Genomic DNA, 26,188 nt, shown 5'->3' with positions numbered 1-26,188 from the left:
TATGATGAGAGTTGCCTATCTTTCATTCTTTCCCTCAGCTTTCACCATTATTTGGCCTTAAGTTCAATCAATAATGAAATCTATTAGCTCAAAATACTAAAAGAAAATAGTAGGCAGTCAAAAGATAAATTTGTGTTTAGGTGATATCTGAAAAGAAGTTGGTCCTTGCGTTTCAAAATAATTGTATTCCGTAACATTCTTTTTCAAGGAATTACATAGTTGACTATTAACTTTCATCAATATATAAGAAAACTATAATCACATAAGATCTTGTTAAATATGAAGTTGTTTACAATAACAAAAATCAACGATAGTAAATGTAAATGACAAAGTAAATGCAAATGGTGAATTCTCATTGGTTAACCTAGGTAACTAAATTGTTAGTGAAAAAATGGAAAAGTTAATCACCTAAAGTACCCTTAAATCACAATAAAATCTACAATAAAGTCTAATATAAGTATGCACTACCTCCGTTATTTTTAATTGTTCCATGTTGATTTGTCAACACTCTACATTATTCACCCAATTCATTTTGTCCATCTTGTATTAATTATACATAATAAAAATTATAGTTATGTTGGTCTCATTAAATTCGTTTTGAAATATATTTTCCAAGTATAAAATCTTTATAATCATAGATATAAGTATCAAAATTATGCTTTGCAAACATGCTAAGTTAGAATGGAACCGCTAATAAAAATTAAAAAGAAATTTTAATATTTACTCATAAAAAGTTACGATAGTAAATATGTTTCTTTATACGAAGTATATTTTATAGATGCATTAATTTCACCCAAATTCGAACATGTAATTGCCTAAACAATGAGATATTGACCAAAGTAAATTCAAGATCAATAACATGTTTGTTCCCGATTGAAAAGGAAACTATTATAGCTTTAATTAAATACGGAATATTAATACCACTAATTAATACGTAATCTTATAACGAATTGCTAAACCAGTTTACTTTTAAAAATGTAATTAATACACGTACTTACTTAAGAGATAATTCCAAATCAAATACTGTACTCTAGATGAGAACAATAAAATGAGATTTGAATTTCTCTTAGTAATTTTCCTTGAAAAAGATAGGAGATCTTTCTATTATTAAAGGCTTAAAGCAAGGAAAAAAAAAAAAAAACAAACACACACACAAGGAGAGATTTATCAAAGGTGGCATTTCCCTTGCTCTTCTTCTTCTTCTCTCTCACCGTCTCTAAGCTTTCGCCGACCACCTTTCTTCACGTTCGTGCCCTTTTTCTTCCAGAAACTTCTTCCGTTTTCTCTCTCCTCTTCAACCCAGAAAAGCGCCGGCCATTCTCTATCGATCGACGCTTCTGATTCTCTTTCCTTTGAATCATAAAGTGTCAACTCATCACTGGGTACGTCACACTTTTTTTCAAACTATTCAGCAATAAGTTTTTGATGAATTATTATGATTTCAATATTCTTTGTTGTATTTCATGCCTTCCCAGATCATTTTACGCCTGAAACTTTGTAAAGTTGTTTGAATTTGATCTGATTTTTCCGGGGTTTTGGAATTTTGGTGATCTGCACCCTTTTTGTTTTGAAGGGTTGTAGTTGGTATTTTGATTTCTTAGGGATTTTTTGTTGATTTGGGATCGTCGTGGATCCAATGTAGATTGTGGGTATCGTAGGTTTATTGCTCAATTTGATTTTAGCTCATTGATTTTGGGTGTTTTTGGTGGGTTTTGTTTTCTGATTTTCCCTTTACTTTTTATTCATTTAGTATGTTATTAAGTGCTATTGATTGATTTGATTCGTGCCCTTGTTATTAAAGAGTGGTCTTTTTGTTGCTTGTTTTAGGTTTTTTGGTGAATATTTGTGTACATTGTGCTGTATGTTGTTGGCAAATTTCTGTTGTGTGGAATTTTTGAGACATTGTTGTTTGAATTGTTTTTTATTACTTTTGCGTATATGGAATGCATTGCTCGATTGTTCGGACTAGTAAAGTGTCAGGTTGAGCAGTCATGGTTTAGTACCTAGCCTTGTGTTGAAGATCTCAAACAATTTTTAGAAATGGTGTAAAGCGCCCTCTTGTCTGGTGGCGATCAGGTTGATTGGAAAGTCTTACTTTGTAGTTGTTTAGAACATTTAACTGTTCCGCCATTTCCGCTCTCATCTCATTGAAAAGCTATGCAGTGTACTCAAAGCTTTCAAGGATTAATATAAGCCTTGAATTATTTGGAAATGCAGTTTTTGAGAATGAATACGGTCTCGGCTTTAATCAGGAAGGAATTTGGAACTCACTTGTGGCTGGTCCAAGAACCAATAGAATGGGTAATTATTCATGAGCTACTTTACCGTGAGAAATTTAAGCTATGTTACCTGTATGCAGAAATGATTTTAGCCGTTTTGTTATAAGAGGATGCCAAGGGAAAAAAGCTGATTTCAACAAGGGAAGATGATGAATTAAATAGAAGTTTTACATGAAGGTTAGTACGTACCTCTTTTCCATGTGAGGTAACAACACGTTATTGGTTCCTGAAAATGGAGCATAAGGAATTAAGCAGCCATACAGCTGTCCTAAAGTTTGGCTTCTATCTATGGGTTGCGACCAAGATGTGATCTCGTGATTTCGTGAAGTCCCAAGGAATTCCTATCCAGCAAAAGTAGCTATATCTTTTGTTCCTTTCTATTTCGTTATCGTCTCACTAAGTGATGGCCGCTTTGCATGTCTATCGTCTTGGAGGGTTGGAGACCTGCAGTTCAAAATATCTGGAGTAAACTTCTGATTGTCTTCTCTACAGTTTACTCTAGAACGCTACAGGTGGCTTTGGTATTTTGGTGCTAGTGAAGTCCATATCTGTAACCTGTTTTCACTGCTCACAAATTAGGCTAAGCCTAGATACCTATTAATTGCAGAATTTTAAAATTTGGGCTCAGATCAATTTGTATGCTCATTTAATGGGAAGATATCTGATATCTGGATATTTTGGCAGCAATGGGCTCTCTTAATCTTAGCTCATTAAAGATATGAAAACGGTGATTATGACAAAGACATTTGGGAGAAATAATAACTTGTGGTTAAATAATTCTTCAATGCTTTTGTCACTGGCTCACATCTGTCTGGTCCTTTGACCGTTAGAGCATAAATGTACTTGATTTATTTCCTTCTTACATTATTCTATAGAAGGAGAAAAGCGAATGTTATTTCTTTATTGCACTGAATCATGTTTGACCTTTGACTATCTTATGTTGATATACTTGATTACTTGCATATTATAGGGGCTTGCCATTCATTCAATAAAGTGAAGGCACTTATTTTTTTCATGTAATTTTATGTTTACTCCTAGTCCTGTGATATCTTTATTTTTCATCAATGAGTTTTTTGACCTAAAGAAAAATCATTTGTGAATATAGAGCTTTGAACAAGCATGTCTAATATTCTGATGAAGTCTTGTGTTCAGTACTTCAATTTATTTGGCTACTTTATGTCAGATGACATTGATTAAATTGTTAAGGTCTTACCTGCATTTCATAGATCCATACTATGGTTTCTGAAGAGAAATTTTCTATGCAGTACATTATCCTAAGGTTGCAACCATTACAGTCGCACTTGGAAGATAAATGCCACTTCCACAGATCAAGGCCGCTGGTGCAGCAGATGCAATGAAGACGGAAGATGGAAATGACTCTTTAGACACATTCATCAGACAAGCAATAGGGAAAGAGCCTTTTCTTTCTTTCTCCAGGGCAAATGACAGTCCAGTTCAGTGGATTCAGTTACTTCATGCCTTGGATCAACAAGGTACTAGCAAATTTCTAGTGGTCTAGAGTGTAATAGGATAGAATTTAAGGAGAAGTTCTGGAGCATGTCTTCGTTACAAATCGCTTATACATATGAGGTTACTAGTTCAAAGGAATCTTTTCACTATGTTAAATGAGGTTGACACAATAAAGATGCAATGAATAATGTACAATTTTCTGGGCCCATGCTAAGGCCTATGGCGAGTCTGAATATGTGTACATTTCTAGCAGGTCTGCAGTCAGAGGTCAGGATAAAGGTGTGATTTGTGTAGTAGCACTTTTTCTGATTTTTTTTCCTTCTCTATGTTCCATGGCAGATTTGCCAGGGTGGCCTTTGTTATCTCCATTGAAGGTTCAAATGCAGAAATGTGATAAATGTTCTCGTGAGTTTTGTTCAACTATCAATTACCGAAGGCATATGCGCCTCCATAGGAGGAATTTGAACATCGATAAGGTATCCTTTCTTACATACCTTTTGTCACCTAGCTGAAGCTGTGTTATACGGAAGTCACAAAATGGTTGCTAAATTATGACTAGAAAAACATATCTGTTAAACCTCACTGTCATCCAATTTTTTTTTGTATTTAGCTTTGACTAGTAACCTCTTTTACCTTGGCTTATGTTTATGCACGTTCTACAGGATTCAACTATGAAAAACAGGGGCCTGTTGCAAGCTTTTTGGGATAAGGTACTTAACTTATTATTTTTTGTGTCACCTTTAGGTCATTTCTGTTGGAAGCTCTATTTAAATCTGTAATTTTCGGTTCTTTTGACGCAGCTTTGTCCAGAAGAAGCCATGGAGGTTATCTCATTTGATGACGTTTCTCTTGAGGTAAGAACTTTGTCTGGAATCATGGTTGGATTCACAAGTTTGTGGCTGCTTTAATGTTACTTCGTAGTTAATGTTTATAGAATTTTATTAGTTTTTTGCACCATTTATTAGTTACTATCTGCAGCAGTGTCCTACTACTAACCTTTTCAAAGTCTATAATCTATTAAAATTAGGAAAATTTGTGTAAAAGGACCTTTTCAGTGGTCGATTTTGTTTAAAAGGACCTTTTAAGTGAAAAGTTGTGAAAAAAGACCTTTTAAGTTGTATTATGTTGTGACGGGGTACTAGGCTGAGTTTTCCAGGTGGTCAACGGCGGAGCTCCGGCATTGACTCTCACGTGGGAGTCACGTGACTTTTTAAAAAAGCCCACACGTTTTTTTTCCCCTTTTCCCCCAAATTTCCCTCCTTTTCGAAGTACCTCTTTCATTTTCCCCCTTTCTCTTTCTTTCTCTCTCCTCTTGGAAACCCTAGAATTTGTTCATCTGCAATTGCTCTCAATTTGTTACAGAAATAGTTAACAGATCAGATATTGAGTTCAAAGCTCAACAAGTAAACCCTTCAATTGATGAAGACATTATAGAATGGCAGAAGGATGTGACTAATGCTCTGTCTTCAATTCATTGCTCACCAACAATGGCAGATGGAGTAAATGTCTGGCCCTCCATTTGCACAGTACATAAGTGACGAATTAGAGAGGAGGAGAGAAAAAGAAAGAGAAAGGGGGAAAAATGGAAGGAGGGAAATTTGGGGGGAAAAAAATGTGTGGGCTTTTTTTTTAGAAGTCACGTGATCCCACGTGAGAGTCAATGCCAGAGCTCCGCCGTTGACCACCCGGAAAACTTAGCTTAGTACCCCCTCACAACATAATACAACTTAAAAGGTCCTTTTTCACAACTTTTCACTTAAAAGGTCCTTTTACTCAAATTTTCCTTAAAATTAACATGCTAGGTGCAAGAGTTACTTTCAAATTACTTTCATGTACGTAATCTCATAGCTAGAGCTTATTGGTTTGGAAATGTGATATAGAAACAAGAGAGGATAAGCATATCACATATGAGTTTAGGATTAATAACAGCGTGGAATTTGAATTTTCATACTATATATTCTGTTTGTAGATTTTTTAATATAATTATCTCTATTTTGACATGTTTGGAACACCTGAATTATACACTAATTATATTTTTCATTGATCTGTCTCTAGGGGGGAGTTAGTGGGGGCTCAATTGTGAAGGCATTGACATCATTTATTCGGAAACCTGGATTCACTTCTCTACCACAGAGTTATGTAAGATCTGGGTCTGCACTGCTGGTGAGAAACTAGTTGTGTTTCTGATTATATTTTGACAACTAGCTGCTGCTGCTGCTGCTCTCTCTTGATTATTGTCTCCAATCAAAATCTTTTCTGTTATATCTAGCTTGTTAACAGTATAATCTTAGCTTTACCACTGGTTGTTAAAAATTGCAGGACATTGTCCTGGGTAGACCTTCCAGGTTCCCGATATCGTCACAGGAGCTGTTTAGTATTTTAGATGATGCAAGCGAGAAAACTTTTTTATATGCTGGCACTGCTACATCATTACAGAAGTATGTGTTTGACGGCGAGGCTGGAAAGATTGGGCTTGAGATGAGGAACTTGGTTGCTTGTACCAGTTTCCTTGTTGAGCAGAAAGTGGTAAAGACTTCACTGATTCTTCAGATTTGTGATGTATTCTCTATACAAGCATTTTTTTTTTCTAAATTGTGCACTTCTTCATGATTTATGTTTGGATATTTCATCTGATCTATTGTTTTGCAATTTGCAAATGTTTATTCTCTGTTCATGAGCAGGTCAAGGCATGCCTTGCTGATAAGGATGCTGAAGCTTTAAGGTACCAGAAATTGCTTGTGGAGGAAGAAGAAGCTGCTCAAAAGAGGTATCTTGCTGTTATTATGTTTTTGCAACTTTCTTGACTTAAGTAGTTCACTAAAGATATATATACACTATCCCAAACTACTGGCCATGCTTGACTACTAAAGGTATCTTGCTGTTCAAGCATTATTTGTGCACATACTGCTTTTATTGTGTGTGTGTGTGTGTGTGTGTGTGCGCGTGTGTTAATAAGCTTAATTACAAGCTGACTTCTTCTCTTGAAAGTTCATCTCTGTAAATGTTAATAACTTTTGGACTTCAGTAAAGTCCTTTTACGTAAATTCTGGCATATTTTGAGGATGTTGACCAGTGGATTGAGCCCTTTTTAAATTAAAACTGATGCCTCGGTATACATTGTTACAGACAAGCTGCTCTTTTGGAAAAGAAAAGACAGAAGAAAATTAGGCAGAAGGAGCAAAGGGCAAAGGAGCAAGCCAGGGCAGAAATAGATGATTCTCCTGAAGAAAGTTCCCCTTCTCCGCCAATATCAAGCCCTGTTAACACCCCTGACTCTATTCTAGATGTTCCAGAAATTCTTCACAACTTAACTCTATCTTCTGAGCCTGTTCAAATAATGAATGTAGAAGCAGATAGCACCAAAATTCAAGAATATGAATATGCAGAATTTGATACTTCCCAAAATGTTTATCCTGATTTGGTTACTTACCCCAATGTTGAGCATAGAACATTGCATCGAAATGGCCGAAGGTACGTAGTTAACTCTCGTTGGCAAGTACCAAAATTGCAGAGAACACCTAATGGCTTCCACACCAGTCACAACTATCAGGCACCAAAGCTTGGACCCATGCAAAAGCATGCGTCTTCCAGGGATTCCCGCTCTGCTGCTACCAATGGCATTAAAGTGTGGACCCCAAAACCAAAATCAGACACTGATGAAGAGGGTTGCAAACCTAGGTTACAGATTGAAGCACCAAATCCGCCTAGCCAGGATAAAAAGCATGAAGTTCTAATTGGTTCTATATCTGTCACACTTGGAAATTGTAATAACCTGCAACATGATGAAGATCGTGTTCGAAATTTAGAAAGCAGTGCCTTGGAGGTTTCTACACCAAATGTAAATGGTATTGATGAGAAGCCTATGAAAAATGAGGCAATTCAGGGTACTGCTATTCGTTCAACTGCCAAGTTGTGGAGACTTGTTAGTCGACATGATAAGGGAGGCCAGCTCCCCATCCAATATGCCGGTAGTTCTTGTGAACTTGGTAGCATCCCTTGCAATGATTGTAATGAGGTCCAGCAGACATGTGAAGCAGAGACTTGCTCGAATTGCCGTGGAGATAATTATGCTTCTGTTGAAGGTGGACTTCAGAGAGGCTCAAGGTTTTCCAGCCATGTGGCAGAAGCTTTTCTTGCAAAAAGTATGTTTTCAGTCTCTCTCTCTCTCTCTCTCTCTCTTAACATCTCAGTTATTGAATACTACTCGTAGCTGTTTAGCTGTAATTTGCTTTATAGCCTTGCATGCTTTTCCTAACTTCTTTTGTAGATATAAGGGAATGTGTTTTCGTTAATGAGACCAGTTAGGGTGATTAAAGTTTGTAGAATCTATGGCGTGAGCTGATGTGATATATTGGTATAGATGCTAGTAGTGATATGTCATTAAAATTTAGTAATATGTCAATTGTTTTACTATTTTTTTGACTCTCGATTTTTCACTGTAGGGTTTGATGTGAATATATCTGGGCTAAAAGTTGGTAAGGCATAGCATGGGATTGATGATAAAATTCTGGAATTTTCTTAAAAATTAGATAATGGGTCATGCACCAATCTGTGGAGAGGGAGAATAGTTTAGATTTGCACCCTAAGGGTATATTGGGGAATGAAATAGGTTAAGATTATCCAAAGAATAATGGGAAAAACATTTTTGGACTTGTGAAAATAAATTATAATACTCCCTCCGTCACTTTTCTATGGTTACGTATTCTATTTTGGGGCTTTTTTTTTTCAAGGTTACATATCTAAACTTTCCTAAAATAGACTACTAATTTTACACATCTACCCCCATATTTTTCACACTCCCAATACACTCACCCTCATATTACCTACTTCAAAAGCAACTATTCTCATTTACCAAAATATTTGCATATTTATTTCCATTTACCGAAATATTTACCTACTCCCAAGGCATATATTTCCATTTACCAAAACATTTACCTACTCCAAAACAAATATCCTCATTATACATACTCTCAAAGTTTGTTTCTTCACACCTGCGTAAAAAACCAAACGTAACCGTAGTAAAGTGACGGAGGGAATAATAAAGGGACAGGTAATTTTTTGAGGTATTTAAATCTTGGTCCGAGTGTAAACCATATATCTACTCATAAATTAGTGTACAAGTGGTCTTTTGTTGACATGTTTTGCATTAAAACTCATATAGGGTGGAAGGAGGCTATTGCATCAAGCTATGTGAAGCTGGTCTTACTTCCTGAAGCTAGACCTCCTGAAGGCCCTGATGTGCAGAACGAAAACAAAGGCTCGTCCAGGTTGGAACATCGTCGCATCCTTCATAGTGCAGAGAACCGTTTGGAGAATTACACAAACCTTGAACATTCAGTGGCTGTCAAGTCAAAGGCCAGAGCTAAGGCAGAGAAGGGCAGTAAGGTGAAATACATTCCAAAACAAAAAAGTGCTTATTGAAATTCTGGGGATTCATAGGTGGTATAGCATATGTGCAGTTTTCATTTACTATATCTTACATTCTTAGCAGAGGTTCCAGTTTTAACAGCGGTCTTCTGTCCGGAAATTTTTGGGGGAAGTGATTATTCAGTAGCAATCTAGTTTCTTTTCTTGGTTTCAGGATGCAGTAACCTCTATTTTTGCCTTCAATAGGTTAGATTTTTTCTCATGTAATAAACTGGGGTTTTTATAAGTGATGTTGCAGATCTTACCCTCTGGCTTTTTGTTGGCAATTTAAGGTTTTGGTCTTCTCGTCTCTTTAAAATGCTAAAGTGTATAGCTTCTGAAGTTCAAGATGATAAGTTTAGTATAGTACTAGTTAGGAGACTTAGGACCTGACCAATTGACGTCACAGCAAAATTTGTGCATCTATCATTCTTTCCTGTTATTCCTATAATTTTTTTCTTTTTTTTTTATTTTTTTTGGTGAAATGTTATTCCTATAAATGATATCTATGCTGCATCTGTACATATTAAGAGAGTAAAATGTATTGTGCAATAGTGCTATTTTAAGTCTTCTTAAAAACTAACCCTCAGTCAAAATGGTTTTTTATTTACGTGGAGAGAGTGAATTGTGTATAATTTTATTCCCAGGGATACTAGTAAAAATGGCTTATTATTTATGCGGAAAGAGTGAATATGTATAATTTTAGTCCGGGATACTAGTATAATACGTGGAGTAGCTTGTTGAGAAGATTATACGGAGTAATAGTTACCTCAAGCTTTTGTTGATCTTGAAAACAAGGCGTGTGAAAGGGTGCTTTAAAAGGTTGGTTTTTCTAAGGAAGCTGTCTTAAGAGTTAAGACAGTATGGGGAAGGTATAGATCTTATTATTTATAGCATCATATCCACTGATTTAATACTTAACTGAAATCCACTTTCTACACACACTAATTATAGGATGTATTTTAGAATTTGTTTCTTGTATTACTACTATATAGTATCTTAACATGTCAATACTTTGTACATGTATAATATTAGTTATGCAAATGTTAAAAGGAAAAAAAAAATCATGAAAACTTTGTGAAAAGTGAACTTTTGCTCCACATTGGAAAGATAATGGATACTTTTGATTGATTTTATATGTGGGTTAGTTTATGTTTTTGAAAACATTATACTCCCTCCGTTTTTTTATTTTTTTATTGCAACATAGGTGATGGGCACAAGTTTTTTTTGGTAGTGGAAAAAAGGATGAGAGAGAAAAGTAAAAATACAAGATTGCCTATATGATGATATACATAAACTAAAAAATCAAGCGATGAAAAATAAGGGTACATTTGGTATTTGTAGTATGAAAACAAATATTTTTTTTCCTAAAATAGAAATGGTGCAATATTTGTGATACTTCCTTAAAAGACAAGTGGTGCAATATTAAAGAAAACCGAAAAAGTATTAATAATGATAGACATAGATCGGTTCGTGCACATGATTACTCTTTTTAATATTAACTTTAACACGTTTAGTATCAATTACTAGTCTCAACCTCATAGCTCATGTGTTATATGAACCTCTTACAATTTGTTAGAAATTTAGGTTAGCCAATAAGTTGCCACATTTGAGATCCAAATTGTAAATAATTTCTTCTAAGAATACTTGTATAAACCAAGCAAGATGTATTTTATTATCATGATAAACAAATAGCGCAAATTAAGTGGCAAATTTTTAATCAAATCATCTACTTTTGCTTAAATTAACTACAAGTCTACGGAGTACAATTATAATATTAAATATTACAACATTTACAAGTGTCAACCCTTTGCAAATTAAAATTGACCTCCAAGAATCAAGAATGAATGTATAAACACAAAATTGTTATGGTTTCAAAGATTAAGCCTCTTGAATTCTATAATTGCACAAAGCTTTGAGATAAAAAAAAAATAATAATAATATAAATAAATAAATAAATAAATAAATAAATAAATATGAATCTAGAATAGATGGGGTAGGTGGGTAATTTGGAGGGAGTAATTATAAGTAAGTAACTGATTAGTTGAATTTAGGAAATGCAAATTATAAAACCTACCGTAAATAGAATCGTATTAAGTAAAAATAAACTTTCTACAAAGGAATACGTCTCACCTTAAAAAAAACGGTGGTAGTAGATAGGATGGAATCTTGATACTGGTAGCAACAGTGCCTTGTTCTCCAAGGGCCGCATAATATGTGTATTATATATACCAATCTTTGATGAATGAATGAGATACGAGATTGAGGTGAATTTGTCAGAAAACTCACATTTTTGAGATGTCAAAGATCACCCTTAGGCCATACCAACTGTCTGATGTCGATGATTTTATGCAATGGGCTTGTAACTCAGAAGTGTTAAAATACATCCTATTGCAATTTTTGATAAAAGTCAACTCTTCAAGGGAAGAAGTTGTAAGCTATTTCAAACAAGTGGTCATTAACCATCCATGGTACCAAGCCATCTGCCTGGATGGCCGAGCCATTGGCTACGTCGTACTCGAAACACAAGCTGGTAAGTATGGTATTGATAGGGGTAGAGCTGAAGTGTCCTATGCTTTAGGCCGCGAATATTGGGGTCGAGGCATCACCCCTATTGCATTGAGAATGACTCTCTCTTCTGCTTTTCATAAGTTTACTAATCTTGTTAGGATTGAAGCCTTTGTTCGTCTTGAAAACAAGGCGTCTGAGAAGGCACTCCAAAAGGTGGGATTTTCCAAGGAAGGTGTCCTAAGACAGTATGCTGTATTAGCTGATGGGGAGTGTTTAGATATTAGTATGTATAGTATCTTATCCACTGACCCAATACTTAATTGAAATCTACTAAAGCTTGATCTAGTGGAAAGGTTTGCATCTCACAATCATGAAGTTGTGGGATCCGATCCAACCTCACTAGAGACCCTACACTTTGTGGTGAGGATTCCCATACCCTTTCCCCCTCGCTTTTAAAGGACCTTATATGTTGTTTGATGCACACGTTGTGTTGATGTATTTTCTTTAATAACATATGTTTATATTTAAGTAAGATTTATAAAATTTTCTTGTTTTTGTGATTGATTTTATAAGTAGATTTTATGTTACTTTTTGAAAAGTTCTTACAATGTGAATTGGGCTAAATGTGGACAACTTCAACAATTCATTAATCACGTATGTGTACTAAATTCGAAGGATTAAGTATCAGTTAGATAATTACTAGAGTTAACCTCACTACTCGTATGTGTTATACAACTCTGTTACAACTTATTAGGAACTCACGCAAGCCACAACGAGTTCCTACCTAAGTACTCAGTAGCCACTTTTAAGATCCCAAATTGCCAATATTAACAACTTAAAAAAAAATTGTATGCTAAAAAGGACAACATGAATTCCTCTGTTATTCAGTTGTTTTATCTCTTGTGTTTTTCAAGGATAATGATTTTTTTGTTAAGCTTTTATATGCTTTAGGGCCTACATTTTTTGAACTTATTTCTTAGAATTTGACCCTTATATTCATATGCTTTTGATGTCATTATAAAATTAGATTTTAATATCATTTTTAATTATTATGATATTTATTTTGAATATCATTTATTAATTCTGTATTTTTTTAATATATTAATTATCATCTGCGAGTAATTGTTTTTTTTTTTTTTTTTTTTTTTTTTTTTTTTTTTTTTTTGGTTTTGTTTTGTTTTGTTTTGTAAATCAGATAATATTTTTTTGAGACCACTTCGTGATAATTGATTTTTAAATCTATAAAACATTCCTAATATTAATAAATAACATGATAATATTTTTTTTTTTAATAAAAAGTATGATAATATCATGTAATGAACTTTATGTACATTTTAATTGACATGATCCAAAAACAAAATTCAATGAACATTTCACGATAAGCAAAGTGACAATAAAAGTACATTATAATTGTGAAAATTCTGGGCATTGGCTTAGGAAAAGTCCTGCGTGGTTCCTACACCCAGGTGTATTTTTCCAACAAGGTGTACGCAGGAATTTTCCTAAGTTATTGGGATTGGTTTATATCTTTTAGCTAGGATAGAATCTTGATAGCAACAGTGACTTGTTCTCCAAGGGCCACATAATATGTGTATTATATATACTAATCTTTGATGAAAATGAAATACGAGATTGAGGTGAATTTGTCAGAAACTCATATAATTGAGATGTCAAAAATCACCCTTAGGCCATACCAACTATCCGATGTCGATGATTTTATGCAATGGGCTTGTAACTCAGAAGTGCTTGAATGCATCCTATTGCAACTTTGGATAAAACCCAACTCTTCAAGGGAAGAGGTTGTAAGCTATTTTAATCAAGTGGTAGTCAACCATCCATGGTACCAAGCCATCTGCTTGGATGGCCGTGCCATTGGCTTCGTCGTACTGGAAATGCAAGCTGGTAAGTATGACTTTGAAAGGGGTAGAGCTGATCTATCCTATGCTTTAGGCCGCGAATATTGGGGCCGAGGCATCTCTCCTACTGCGTTGAGGATTGCTCTCTCTTCTGCTTTTCATAAGTTTACTAATCTTGTTAGGATTCAGGCTCTTGTTGGTCCCGGAAACAAGGCGTCTGAGAGGGTGCTCCAAAAGGTGGGTTTCACCAAAGAAGGTGTCCTAAGACAGTATGCTGTATTAGCTGATGGGGAGTGTTTAGATATTAGTATGTATAGTATCTTATCCACTGATCCAATACTTAATTGAAAGCTAGCAAAGCTTGGTCTAGTGGAAATGTTTGCATCTCACAATTATAAAGTTGCGGGATCAAATCTCATTAAAGGTCCTACACTTTGGGGTGAAGATTCTCATACATTTTCTCCCGCTTTTTAAGGGTCTTATAGGTTATTTAATGCACATGTTGTGTTAATGTATTTTCTTTAGTAGTGTAACAAAAGTCGATATTTAAGTAAGATCTATAAAAAATTCTTGTTTTGTGATTGATAAATAATATATGTTGGTTTTATGTTATGTTTTGAAAAGTTCTATGTGAATAGGGCTAGATGTGGACAACCTCGACCAATTTGTTATTTACATATATCAATATATGTAACCTCACAACTCATACGTGTCTACAAGTTTACAACTTTGTTACAACTTACTACCTCCGTTTTTTGTTATTTGCAACAAGTGTACCGTTCACGCATGCTAAGGCAAAAGTTTTACAGCATGGTTATTGAAATATAAGGGCATGTAATTAAGTATTAATCCTACATATAAAAATAAAAAAAAAATAAAAAATAAAAAAAATAAAAAACAAATAAACAAAACCAGCACCACCACCAAAACCCAAAACCAGAACCAGAACCACCACCAAAACCACCGACAACCACCATAACCACCAAACCCGTCGACACTCAGAACCCAAAACACCACCAAAACCACCGAAACCCAACCACCAACCAAGCCTTCACCACCTAACCCACCACCCACAAACCCAGATCCGAAACCCACGAAACCCAAAACCACCTTTCGAACCCAAAACCACCACAGACGCCACCCTAAAACACCCACCTTTCGAACCTGAAACCACCTAACCCACCACCCACAAGATGATGAAGGAGGAGAGAGAAAGTTAATGTTGAAGAGGATGAAGATGGAGAAAATAGATTATGAGGGAAAAGGAAGAAGATGATGAAGGAGGAGTGAGAAAGATAATGGGGAAGATGAAGAGATGATGAAGGAGGAGTGGCTGTTGGGGGTAGATTGATGATTCTGGAAAGATAAAAATAAGTTTAATTGGATTAGATTAGTTTTTAATCAATTATGTTTAAGTATGTAATTGATGTTATAAAGTCTTAAGTAAGGGTGTTTTTGTAATTTCATTTTAAAAAAATTACTAAAAATAGAAAGATTGGGAATGTTGCAAATAATAGGTAGCACCCCTTTCGAGTAAATGTTGCAGATAATAAAAAACGGAGGTAGTATTAGGAACTCAGGCCACAACCGTGTTCCTACCAAAGTAGCTACTTTTAAGATCTCAAATTTCTAATATTAACAACTACTCCATAAAAAATACTCCGTATTTTTTTTTTTTTTTTTGAAAAAAAAAGTAAGATGAAGGATCCTAATGAACCAACACCTCTCATAGACTTAGCCAGCCTAGCTCCGCAGGTTATCGTTTGAGAGTAGAGGAGGGAGGCAAGGGAATCCCCCGTACTTGTATGTTAATACGAGTAAGATAACATGAATTCCTCTTTGTCTACCACGTCTTGTGTTCTTCTATCCACACGACAATCCTCTTACCTCGCCACTTGTCTTCCTCTTACAACCCTTCTTCTTCTCATCCTTTCACAAGCCAGAAAACTATAATCTCCATCATTTCTTCATCCCAAAAAAAACCTCTCAAAATTTCACATCTTTTTCTTCATCTTAATAATGTCAGGTGGAGTTGGTCCAACCTGTGATATAACCTTCCCAAAAGAAGAACAAACCCTTGAAACATCCCCAAATATAACATCAAAAACCCCCAAAAAAACTGGCAAAATTTTCTTCTTATCTTTACGCCAGTTAAACTGTTTAGTCATTATGATTGTATTAGCTGCTAGTGGTATGGTTAGCCTTGAAGATTTTGGTGTTTTTATTTTTTCTGCTATTTACATGTTCTTTCTCTCCAAGTTTGCCTTCCCTACAAAAATCCCTACCATCCAACAAAAACCCGTTTTCGACCCGAATAGCAAGATTCTTGGGTTTTACATCTTCTTCGCCGCGGTGATCGGGTTGTTTTTACCCATTTTGTATATTTCTCATGGTATATTAGAGGGTGATAAAGAAGGGATCAAAGCAGCTGCTCCTCATGTTTTTTTACTAGCAAGTCAGGTTTTTATGGAAGGTGTTTCGGTTTCGGATCGGTTTTCGTTGCCTATTCGGGTTTTTATACCCGTATTTTTTAACTCGTGTAGGTTGATCACTCTGAAAGAGTGGCTTATAGAGGAGATGATGAAGGGTAGTGAAGGTAGGAATGGTGGGTCTTGTGCTAGGTTGTGGGTTGGAAGAGCTCTTGCTGTTGCGAATGTTACTTTGTGGTCTTATAATTTGTTTGGGTTTTTGTTGCCTGTTTATCTTCCTAGATCATTTAAGAAATATTACTCTGGTAATGGTTCAACTACTACTTCCAAGGAGGATTGAGAGATGTCAAAAACTGACCCGACTCGGAATTTGGCGGGTTGAACTCAGCCTGTTTGTGATCAACCCTTCCGGTGTGGTCCGTATATGTAATGTGTTGTACAGTTTTTGCAAGCTGATAATTTGTATCATAGTACGAGTAGCAGAATCATATCCCAAAGAAATAGGCTTCGTTTGGCGTATGGGAGAAATTAGACTGCTTAATTTGTATGTATAGTTTTATGCATATTTTTAGCTATTCAAACTTTGATCTCACACATTCCAAAAGATAACAAACTTGGAATGAAATTATCACTTAAGGTGCATATTAAAGATACTGATTGACAAATTTTATAACTAAATACTACGGAGTAGTATATTTCATGATCGATGATTTCTGTTCGAAAAGATGGCTAATTTTTTTCTGGTTCTCAAGAATATCTGTAAAGACAGTTGTACAAATAAAAATCTAAAAATGGAAAGATAGATTTACAGTCGATTTTCTGGTATGTGTTAAAACATTTGCTAGTTCAAACTGATACAGAAAGCATTGCATTTAACAAGAAACTTTTCTGGTATGTGTTAAAAACATTTGCTAGTTCAAACGGATACAGAAAGCACTGCATTCAACAAGAAACTTGTATAAAAAAAATAAAAAATAAATAGAAGGGACACTTAAAATCCAGGGGAAAAATGTGCAAAGAACAAATCTATGAGCCTATGGTGTAACTGAAGGTATACAAATGTTCAGAACCAAGTTATTTCCCAACCCCAACAATATACAAATTTTTGCAACTAATAGCCTAACCGCCCATTTTCCATCGCTTAAGCATGGCAAATACAGTGTGCAAGATATAAATATATGCACACGCTTAGGACGAACAGCTAACCCACACAGAGGAGCTCATCCTCTCTCATGTCATTATTATCTTTGTTGTAAACCTGGTTACATAAATGAACTGTTTCAGCCAGAAGCCCAGAAAGGACACGTCAAGACACAATCATATCCCTCCAAAACACTACTAGACTAACCTGTATATCTTTGTGTAGAGCCATTGCCACTTGCAGATATGGGGGTAAGTCGTTTTCCTTGGCCCAAAGAAAGAATCTCTTGCATTCTTTCAGGCCAATCTGAATTCAATCTCCGAGCAAAGTCCTCTACCTCCCTATAGTAAAAGTGTACACATCAAGTCGTTGTGTTTGATAAGTAAACTATCATGAATGAATACTTCTACATGAAACAAATGTTTGAGTAGCATTTGATGCAGATTATTCTGCTGGAGCAATGCACATCTGCACATCTTAAATTTGAAATGACAGTGGGATGCCCCAGCAGCTCAATTTCCTTTTCGAGTTCAGGGTCCTAATCTATCTGATCGTACTCGACTGCTGCTAATTTATCTGGGCTTATCAAGAAAACTTATCTTAAAATAAGTAAAATGTAATTTGAAGAAAACAGGACCCAACTTATCCCCAGAACTTCAGTTGTAACTTGTAAAGTTTTATGTCATAATGTTCATGTTTGTTGTTTATTCTTCGAAGAAATAAATATCATCGCAAACATATTTCTTTCTAACATGTTTTAAAATGTTATAGTTCTTTCTAGGGTTAAGAAAATCATACTACTTATACAATTTTTATAAGAAATCATATAAATTTTGATGGCTGGACGTTCCTTGAGGCCAATAAGGGAATCCTATCATCTTGTTTCACCATTTGAATCAAAGGTAGAATTAATCCAAAAGTTGATGGAAGAATGTGCATGTAATAAAATGTTGATGGAAGAATTTATTTGTGGTTGAATAATGCTGGATAATTTCCCAGGTAATAGGATATTCCCAGCAAAACCCCTTAAACAAAACTAAAAAAAAAGGATTTTAGTTTTACCCAAAAACTTCTGTTTACTTAGGTCAATAGAATCATATTCTATAATTTTGTATAGCACAATGAGTGTAGCATTTGAGCAAAAAAGTTGATCATGGATGCATGCCAAAAATTCCCACAAACCTGTCAAGTTCTTCCTTCATTGCTGGATCCAGCTCATCATCAATATCAGCCTCATCAAAGTCAAGCTTAGGTGAAAAAGAGCTCAAAGGGTCCAACGATTCTGAACTAGGACCCGAATCCAACACCATTCCATCATTAGCTTTGCCATTTTCATAAATATGGGATATACCATTAGCCACCTGATTATCACAAGCAAACAAGTATACGTTGGTAGGAGTGTAGGACAGATAGAAATGAGTAGAAGAAAAGAAAGGTCAGTAACCTTGTGGTCTCCATTTTCACTGTTTGAGGACACTTTAGAGTGTGTTTTCTTCCGACGATTTTTCTTTTTGCTTTTATTAGTTTTAGCTCCTTTTGAATCTGCGTGGCAAAACCCAGATAAAGATTGTGGACTAAAGTTAAATCAAGGTGAGCTCAGAAGACATTAATACAAAACCCAAAACATAACACGCTTTCTAAATTCCAGAATTTATCAAACTGCAGGTACATCTTAATGGAGGAGCTTCAAAAGAATCATAACCAATATAATCTAAAAAATTAAACCAACAATGTGGCATAGTAATTATGACAATATTAACTTTTAAATAGACATTTTCTTTACTCTTAGGATATACTAAAGGAGGGGTGGAGGGAAGAAGATAGCAAAGGAGGCTCAACTTCAGATTTCATCCAGCAAGTGAAAAGCTCTATTATATTTTACAATATCGCCAGTTAGAGAGGTGAAAAAAGAAAAATATAATCTACTTATCATGGAGAAGGGAAATCTATCTTGAGAAGGTTACAACGTAAGGACCCCATCCCCACCTAAAGTTTTCATCCCCATCTCCACCCCGCTAGGTGCAAAACTCCAACACCACAACTCAAAAATAAGCAAGCAAGGGTAAATTAAAAGAATAAATGCACTCCTACCAATTTTGGGAAACAAGATTTGCAGTGCTTTGACCAATGATAAAACTTCATAATTTAAGTCTTGATCAGCTTTCAAGCAAAGGCCAAATCACATGCAATATTACAGTTTTGAATTGAGTATCTCCCATAAGAGAAAAAAACAACCCTAGAAAGAAGAAGCCTTTGGGCATTTGAGAAGTTAACACTTTGTTAGGATTGAAAGAAATGGAGGGAAAAGAAGGGAAGGGAAATGGAGGGATGAATTATCTTTCATTTGAATAACAAATGAGAAAGGAAGGTATTTGGAGGGGAGAGAAATGGAAGGATTAAATTGTAAGAAATTGATTTCTCCAACAATAAAGAGATTTGGAAGGAAAACTCATCATTCTCCCCTCCCCTCCCCCTCCCCCTCCCCCTCCCCCTCCCTCTCCCTCCCCTCTTTTTCCTCCCCTTTCTCTACCCAAACACACTATAAAATCCAAAAAGTTGCTCCTTGATCCACAAAGATACTAAATCTTCCCACTAATAATGAAAAAGTTTCATGCATTAGTAAGTGTCATAAAAAATATAAGGCTCTGTTTCATTTCAACAGATCTTTACTGAACTAAAATTACTTTTCTTGATTAAAGCTTATTGTTACTAATAATTTTTTTTATTATTTTTTTTAATGGTAGCAACTGATTTCTGCTGATTTAAACTGATTATTACTGATTTAATAGTGTATATATGGTATGGTTTTACTGTATATAATGACTGAATATTTTATTACTATATAACATTACTGCATATCTTCTATTTCATAACAGTAGAAATACATTTTCATAGTACTAAACTGACAAAGTTTATCAAATGAGGTGATGAGAAAACAGCCAAATTTTATTGTACACATACTCAAACAAAAAGAATATGTTCAAGTCAAACCTCTTTTACACATAAAAATCACCTAGAAGGGTTGGATAGACTCTTGCTTGTCCGTTCAAGATGAACAAGGCTCTCTCAGTTACCCAATTAATCTGCAACCCTCATCCCCCGGCAAAAGAAATTGAGCAAGACTTACAGTTACCAAAGAAGCTCACCAAACTCCCACATCAAGTCACTATTACCACCCAGTTATAAACAAATTTAAAGAAAGTAAGAACCAACAAAGAGAGGCAACAAATTTAATTGCAGCTCAAAATTCTCAGAGGATGCCTCTAACACATGACAGCACCAAATAGTTTAAGGTAGATCACAAATTGTGCACTCAGTTTCCTTAAAGGCTTCTGCACACCAATTAATAAGTATGCGTTATACTATAAATAAACATAAGTTTCAATTTTACCGTTCTCTCCACCATTTATGAACGACAAAAGATCATCAACAGAGCGTTTATCAACATGCTCTTCTTCAACTTCAATCTGAAATACGTGACAAAACACACAAAAGATATTAATGCTCAGCATGTTGAAACTGATATTATTATTAAACATTAAGATACACACACTTTTACACACTTTTTCAATTCACACGTCATAATGCAAACAGCTTTATAAAACAAGATTCTGATCATTAATTAAAAGTGGTGACCCATGCAGCCAAACTTTGGTACTGATGAGCATCCATATTGCCATTCATATGTAACAATTACCAGTATGCCCTAGAGCCTAGTGAAATAGAATTGTCCCACCAGGCATGATAAACATGAATCAACCTCAATAATGCTGAGGAAGCTGTAAATAAGTAAGCTGTAAATAAGTGCAAACACTACGAAGTATTATCTTACACAAAATTAGATACATAGTCTCTACATTTCAAATGGTTTATCAAAAAGCGGTGTAACGAATTAGGGATGATGAACTGATGGTATTATAATATTAGATTGCAGTACATCTGAAACCCCAGTCTAATCCCGATGAAATTGTGTACCCCATATAGGCAGGAGCAAGTGAGAGACCACAGGTGCATTACACCCCTTAAATCAAAATTTTAATATCATGGTTCCTAAATCCAGCTTCCTTAACCATAGCTAGTACTTCAAAAATCATAAATAGAGTAGAAAAATAAAGACACGGACACTACAGTAGCAAGCACCTTCTTCTGTTCTCTTTCTTTCAATTCCTTCCTCTTTCTAGCATATAATCGATTCAGCAGTCGAATGCGGGGATCATCAGTCACATTTTTTAAAGGCTCCAACTTCTCTTCCTGTGATACACAATCAACTTTATGTCAACACGAAGTGAGCCACATGATGTATACATATTTGTCTTGCTACCAACAAAAATTAACCTCTGTAAGATCATCAGGTAAATTGAATATCTCACGTATCTCCTCTGGAGTCTTCCCTTCAATTATTCGAGCAAGTGTGCGGCTTGTAAGATCAACCAAAGGTTTTAATTGAAGGCTATCAGCAGCAGATGTTAACTCGCATAATTTTTTGGTATCTAATCTGATGAACCTATCATCAAATGCCTTCCGCTCCTAAGATAAACAAAGAAGGGAAGAAAATGAGTCATATAGCCTCTAGTACAAGACATAAGATGTTCTTCATGCCTAATCATTAAAATTTAATAAAACAAACAAAATGAAATTTACTTAGCAACTTAAGCACAATATTCTTCCACAATAAAACACCTTAATAGAGTGGCCAGGCACTTGATGAAATCGACAATAATCCAGAATTAAACCCAGGGTTGCTGGATTAACCCGTTCTGGAAGTACAATAGCATTTAATTTAGAGGACCCCATGCCTTTTTGAAGTATTTCGCGGCATATGACGGGGCAAAACATAGCAACTTCTTCCTCAACTTGCTGAATTGACCCATCAGCAGTCTGTAGCCAAACATAAGACTTCATCTGCATGAAGAAATCACAAATCAGATCCTAGGGATGAGTAAAGAAATATCCACTCAAGACAGCACCAAAGTGTGTCACAATATATGTTTTAATAAAAGTTGTTTTAAAATCATCAACTATATTGATAAAATCACAAACCAATTTAGAAAAAGACCTTAAGAGTAAAGGACAAGTTATACTATAAAATAGCCCATCTTTTGGCAAGCAAATGATGATATTAACAAGGCTGGCCCTTAGCCAGTGCAGCACAAAGGGCCCAAATTTGATTGGGGCCTCAATTAGTAGAAAAACCTATACTATATACTAAAATAATCACCAAATTGGACACTTGGCACAATTATATGAAAAAAATTCCCTCCAAAATGCTATTTTATTTTTTATTTTTTAAAAAATTCTATCAAAAAATTTTAAAATTATTTTGACATGAAAAATATTAATGTAACATACAAGAATTTTAAGGATATACATTAAATAAATTTTTAAAAAAATTACATAAGTCAACATTAATAAATCTTGCCATTATACCTGTGCAAATACTAGTATAAATAATATATACACCGCAATTAATAGATATATATACTAAATGTGGCACAATGGTTTAGTGCTTTAAGATACGAAGTGCATAAAAAAGGTCTGCAGTTCAATTCCCATTGATTACCTTATTTTTCCCATTTTTTTTGAAAAAGCAACTAATGCCTATTATCCCTATTCCACAAACATTAATAAAATTCCTTATGCATTTCATTTTTAGACATAGTCCATAACCAATGCCTTTATATTTCATTTTTGGTGATTACAACATTAATATAATTTGTTCTTTGGGTGGGGATAAAACAAGGGCTTTGTTTTGTTAAAAATTATAAAAATAAGCTGGGAGTATAAAAGCTTATTTTTGCAGAGCAAGGATGAGTTTAGAATTTCTATTTCTTTTAATTGGTAATTTGAATGGATTTTATTCTCCTTATTTGCACACGGCCTCCAAAAAGGTTGGATGGCCCACAGACAAGTTATTGAACATACCTCTGATTTGACCACTGCCATTGCTCCTTCTGGCATTAGACTATACCCTTATGTGTAGCTTGATGATGAAAACAGTCTCTAATTTCTTGTGAGAAGAAATTTAGAAAAGCAACCACCAATTTGAAATATATTTGTCTTTATTCCCTTTCACACAACGAACTTTATTATGGTTATAAAAGTCTTAATTCCTTGTTCACAACTTTCACCCACTATGTCACCCAGCCTTGAACATGGAAAGGATGTGACCATGACACCTGACACAGTACTCCTGCAAATGAGACAAGCAGGACATCAATATCAAGGTTTTGTATGCTGGTGAATCCATGAGCATAGGTCATTCAATAGAAAAACAAAAGAAACACATGTATTGGATATGTTCTATACATATTATTTTCAGATAACTTCTGAAGTTCTCTACCTGTAGTTTACGGCTTATTACCCAGTTTATTTTACAAGTTGGTACCTTCAGCTAGTAATAAGTGACAAAGCTATCCTCATTCAGAGCTCCTTACCTTGTTTTGAAAACTAGATTAGAAGTATACTAAGATATTTTTATTAATCAACAAATTTTTCAGAAAAACTGATATTTTTTGGTGTAGTAATGAATATTATGTACACCACTTAATTCTTTCATGGCCATATCAAGCACAACAGCCATATTTTCAGCCACATTTGGTCAACTATTTCCGCCCAAAATAAACCTATATTTACATCTTTAAAGTGCTTAAAATTGCCAAAATATAATACCAATAAAAATTAATCCTTTTCTTTACTGTCACCTAATAGCAACATGCATTTGATTATACAGTAGGTGAATATTTAAGTTCAACTTCAAATTACAACAAACCAGACAATCTCAAAAGAAGGTTTCATCTGGCCCTGTCAGCATGTAATTAAGAACTATTTCTGATTACAGCAGATTGAACAATCTAAAAAAGGTTCCATATTGCCCTATCTTCCAGTACGCACAAGCCACTAGATTTACCATCTCGGGAAGCTAAGTTCCACATCCACAAACAAAAATTTCCGATCGATTTTTGATAAGACAATGCTTTAATCTAATCAAATTTTTAAAACAAAGTATGTTTCAAAAGCTCCTTCGCTTAGACACACAATGCTGCTTGCATCCTACAAATCTTCATTTCGGTATGTGACTTCACCTTCTAGTTTAAAGTTTTCGGCAAGTTTCAAGTTTTCAGCAAACAGAGGCATAACCCATGAAAATATGTTCTTTTCATATAATGGCTTAAATAATTCTTTAATCAAGTCAAAATCACACCCAAAAGTCCATTTCACTTAAAGCAACGGATAGCAACAGTCTCAAGAGTAAGATCAATATGCTAAACCCATTACCATTTTCATCAACCGAACAATCGACGATGCTAATTCAACTACCATACTTCTCAATCAACTAAATGAATCAAAATCCCAACACTATAGAACTCTAAATTAATAACATTTACAAATAAACACCGGCAAACAAAAACACTAAAAATCGAGAATAAAGAGCTCAATTCAATTAAAAATAGTCTCAACAGTAACACCAACATATTCAATACAAGTCCATTTTATCAATTGAACAACCAAACACTTCAAAATGGCACCTTTAAATTGATTAAAAAAACAATAAAAAGCTCAAATTGGCGTAAATTTGCAAATTAATCAAGAAAAGCGATAAACTAGATACAATTTAACCAATTTAATTAGTAAATTAAAGCAAACTATGTTGAATAATCAATCAAATTGCGAGTAATTAGAAGAAGGAAAATAGTAGAAATGACCTTGAAATGAGAAATGGGAGATGAAGTCCGGCGAGAAGCATACGCCGGCGGCGAAGAAATGGAGGAATTGACGGCGGCGAAGATGGAGTGGAGTTGGTGGCAAAGAGAGAGTGTGGGGAGGAGAGAGAAAGAGATCGAAGAAGAAATGAAGGGTACCAAATTTGGGGAGAATTTCAGAGGATGAACAACTGGGTTTGTTTCTACTGTATGTCTTACTCGCGTGTTCTATCTTGTGCAACCTCGTCCTTAAGTGTCAGAAATTGATCCGATTCGAAACAATTTGACATAATCTAAGTAACCCTATTTGAAATGATTTGACATAATCCAAAGTAAACCGGTTCGAAACGATTTGACAAAATCTGAAGTAATCCAATTTATATATATCTGTATGTTTTTGTTGAAAATATTATATTTACCCGAAATGCAAGATATGGTACTTCGTATGTAATAATGCTATGTATACAAAACACAAAATGTAATTTGGAGACACTTACTTTGTACTTTTATTATTTCATTCATTTGAATTTTATCAATTGTTGTTAAGGAAAAAATTATCATTTCTATATACTATTTAAACACGTGGCGCTTTAATTCAAGTCTAAACAACCTTAATTCAACCACTTTAATACTCTTAATGAGCCAAGTTTGAGTTAGGTTGTTAGTTTATATGGCTAATAATTATCCATAGTTAATACTCTTAAAAGTATTACCATACAACATAGCATAAAGCTTTCTTTTACAGTTATTACAAATTTGTTGTGTTATGAATCTCTTTCTGTGTGAGAAGCCATTTTTTTTTTTTTGGAGCCTTGTTTAGAAAATAGCTTTTATATATATATATATATATATATATATATATATATATATATATATATGTATTTTTTTTTTTTTTTTTTTTTTTTTTTTTTTGTGGAGTACTTTAACATGTCTTTGTGAGTAGAATGACCATAATTAAGTTTCTTTCATGTATAAGTAATTAAGTATATAACTATTACAATTGTTGTGCTATGATCCTTCTTATATGAAGAAGCCCATTTAATTTGAGAGAAAAATATGTAACATTGTTAGCCCAAGTGTTAGGACCTCTTTGAGAAGTTTCTTTGTTAAGTTTTGGAGTATTCTTACATCTTGTATGTCGAGTAACTAGAAGTAAATCTTGATAGATGAGAAAAAAAAAAATAAGATAAGTGAGGAAAAAAAGAAAATACAAAGAGTTTTCCAAGAGATGAGATTAATGCTCATCTGTGGTCTAGTTTTGCTCAAATTAAGACAAGTGAATTTATTTCACAAGAGATGAGATTATCTCAACGTTGGTGATGTATTAACTACTAGTCAAAGTTCGGAATGTTGGTTACACTCACATTATAATTCAGGGTGTTATAAATCAGGGCGT

The 26,188-nt window shown here is 34.5% G+C and overlaps 5 protein-coding genes across 7 annotated transcripts; 4 read left to right on the top strand and 1 right to left on the bottom strand.

Moving 5' to 3' along the window:
• The first annotated feature begins 742 nt into the window (after positions 1 to 742).
• On the top strand, positions 743 to 9,597 carry LOC110697036. 3 transcript variants are annotated; one of them, XM_021874370.1, is made up of 11 exons: positions 743 to 1,382; positions 3,545 to 3,772; positions 4,089 to 4,225; positions 4,412 to 4,459; positions 4,550 to 4,603; positions 5,805 to 5,912; positions 6,069 to 6,275; positions 6,431 to 6,516; positions 6,876 to 7,891; positions 8,911 to 9,134; positions 9,241 to 9,597. In XM_021874370.1, exons 2-11 carry the CDS (start codon positions 3,592 to 3,594, stop codon positions 9,253 to 9,255), a joined length of 2,076 nt encoding a protein of 691 aa, XP_021730062.1. In that variant the 5' UTR covers positions 743 to 1,382; positions 3,545 to 3,591; the 3' UTR covers positions 9,256 to 9,597. The 3 variants fall into 3 exon arrangements, with proteins under 3 accessions (XP_021730062.1, XP_021730059.1, XP_021730058.1); XM_021874367.1 differs by adding an exon at positions 2,218 to 2,301 and having other exon boundaries at positions 745 to 1,382; positions 8,911 to 9,597; XM_021874366.1 differs by having other exon boundaries at positions 746 to 1,382; positions 8,911 to 9,597.
• A 1,856-nt stretch (positions 9,598 to 11,453) lies between these two features.
• Positions 11,454 to 11,990, top strand: LOC110697328 (uncharacterized N-acetyltransferase p20-like). The gene has a single exon (XM_021874712.1). The coding sequence runs from the start codon at positions 11,454 to 11,456 to the stop codon at positions 11,988 to 11,990; it is 537 nt and encodes a 178-aa protein (XP_021730404.1).
• Positions 11,991 to 13,285: 1,295 nt separating this feature from the next.
• LOC110697435 (putative ribosomal-protein-alanine acetyltransferase) lies at positions 13,286 to 13,870 on the top strand. Its single transcript, XM_021874809.1, has one exon. It carries the CDS (start codon positions 13,286 to 13,288, stop codon positions 13,868 to 13,870), a length of 585 nt encoding a protein of 194 aa, XP_021730501.1.
• Positions 13,871 to 15,261: 1,391 nt separating this feature from the next.
• LOC110697035 lies at positions 15,262 to 16,616 on the top strand. Its single transcript, XM_021874365.1, has one exon. The coding sequence runs from the start codon at positions 15,542 to 15,544 to the stop codon at positions 16,289 to 16,291; it is 750 nt and encodes a 249-aa protein (XP_021730057.1). The 5' UTR covers positions 15,262 to 15,541; the 3' UTR covers positions 16,292 to 16,616.
• A 115-nt stretch (positions 16,617 to 16,731) lies between these two features.
• LOC110697034 (SKP1-like protein 21) lies at positions 16,732 to 25,027 on the bottom strand. The gene is made up of 10 exons (XM_021874364.1): positions 24,796 to 25,027; positions 23,015 to 23,282; positions 21,773 to 21,994; positions 21,428 to 21,619; positions 21,233 to 21,343; positions 20,484 to 20,559; positions 18,537 to 18,634; positions 18,275 to 18,453; positions 17,300 to 17,433; positions 16,732 to 17,209 (listed from the first exon to the last, which is right to left on the bottom strand). The coding sequence occupies exons 2-10, from the start codon at positions 23,048 to 23,050 to the stop codon at positions 17,193 to 17,195; spliced, it is 1,065 nt and encodes a 354-aa protein (XP_021730056.1). The 5' UTR covers positions 23,051 to 23,282; positions 24,796 to 25,027; the 3' UTR covers positions 16,732 to 17,192.
• Between the last annotated feature and the right edge of the window lie 1,161 nt (positions 25,028 to 26,188).

This window comes from Chenopodium quinoa, unplaced genomic scaffold, assembly GCF_001683475.1.
Source record: "Chenopodium quinoa cultivar QQ74 unplaced genomic scaffold, ASM168347v1, whole genome shotgun sequence".
NCBI classification, from domain to species: Eukaryota; Viridiplantae; Streptophyta; class Magnoliopsida; order Caryophyllales; family Amaranthaceae; genus Chenopodium; species Chenopodium quinoa.
This window is presented reverse-complemented; position numbering and strand designations above follow the sequence as displayed.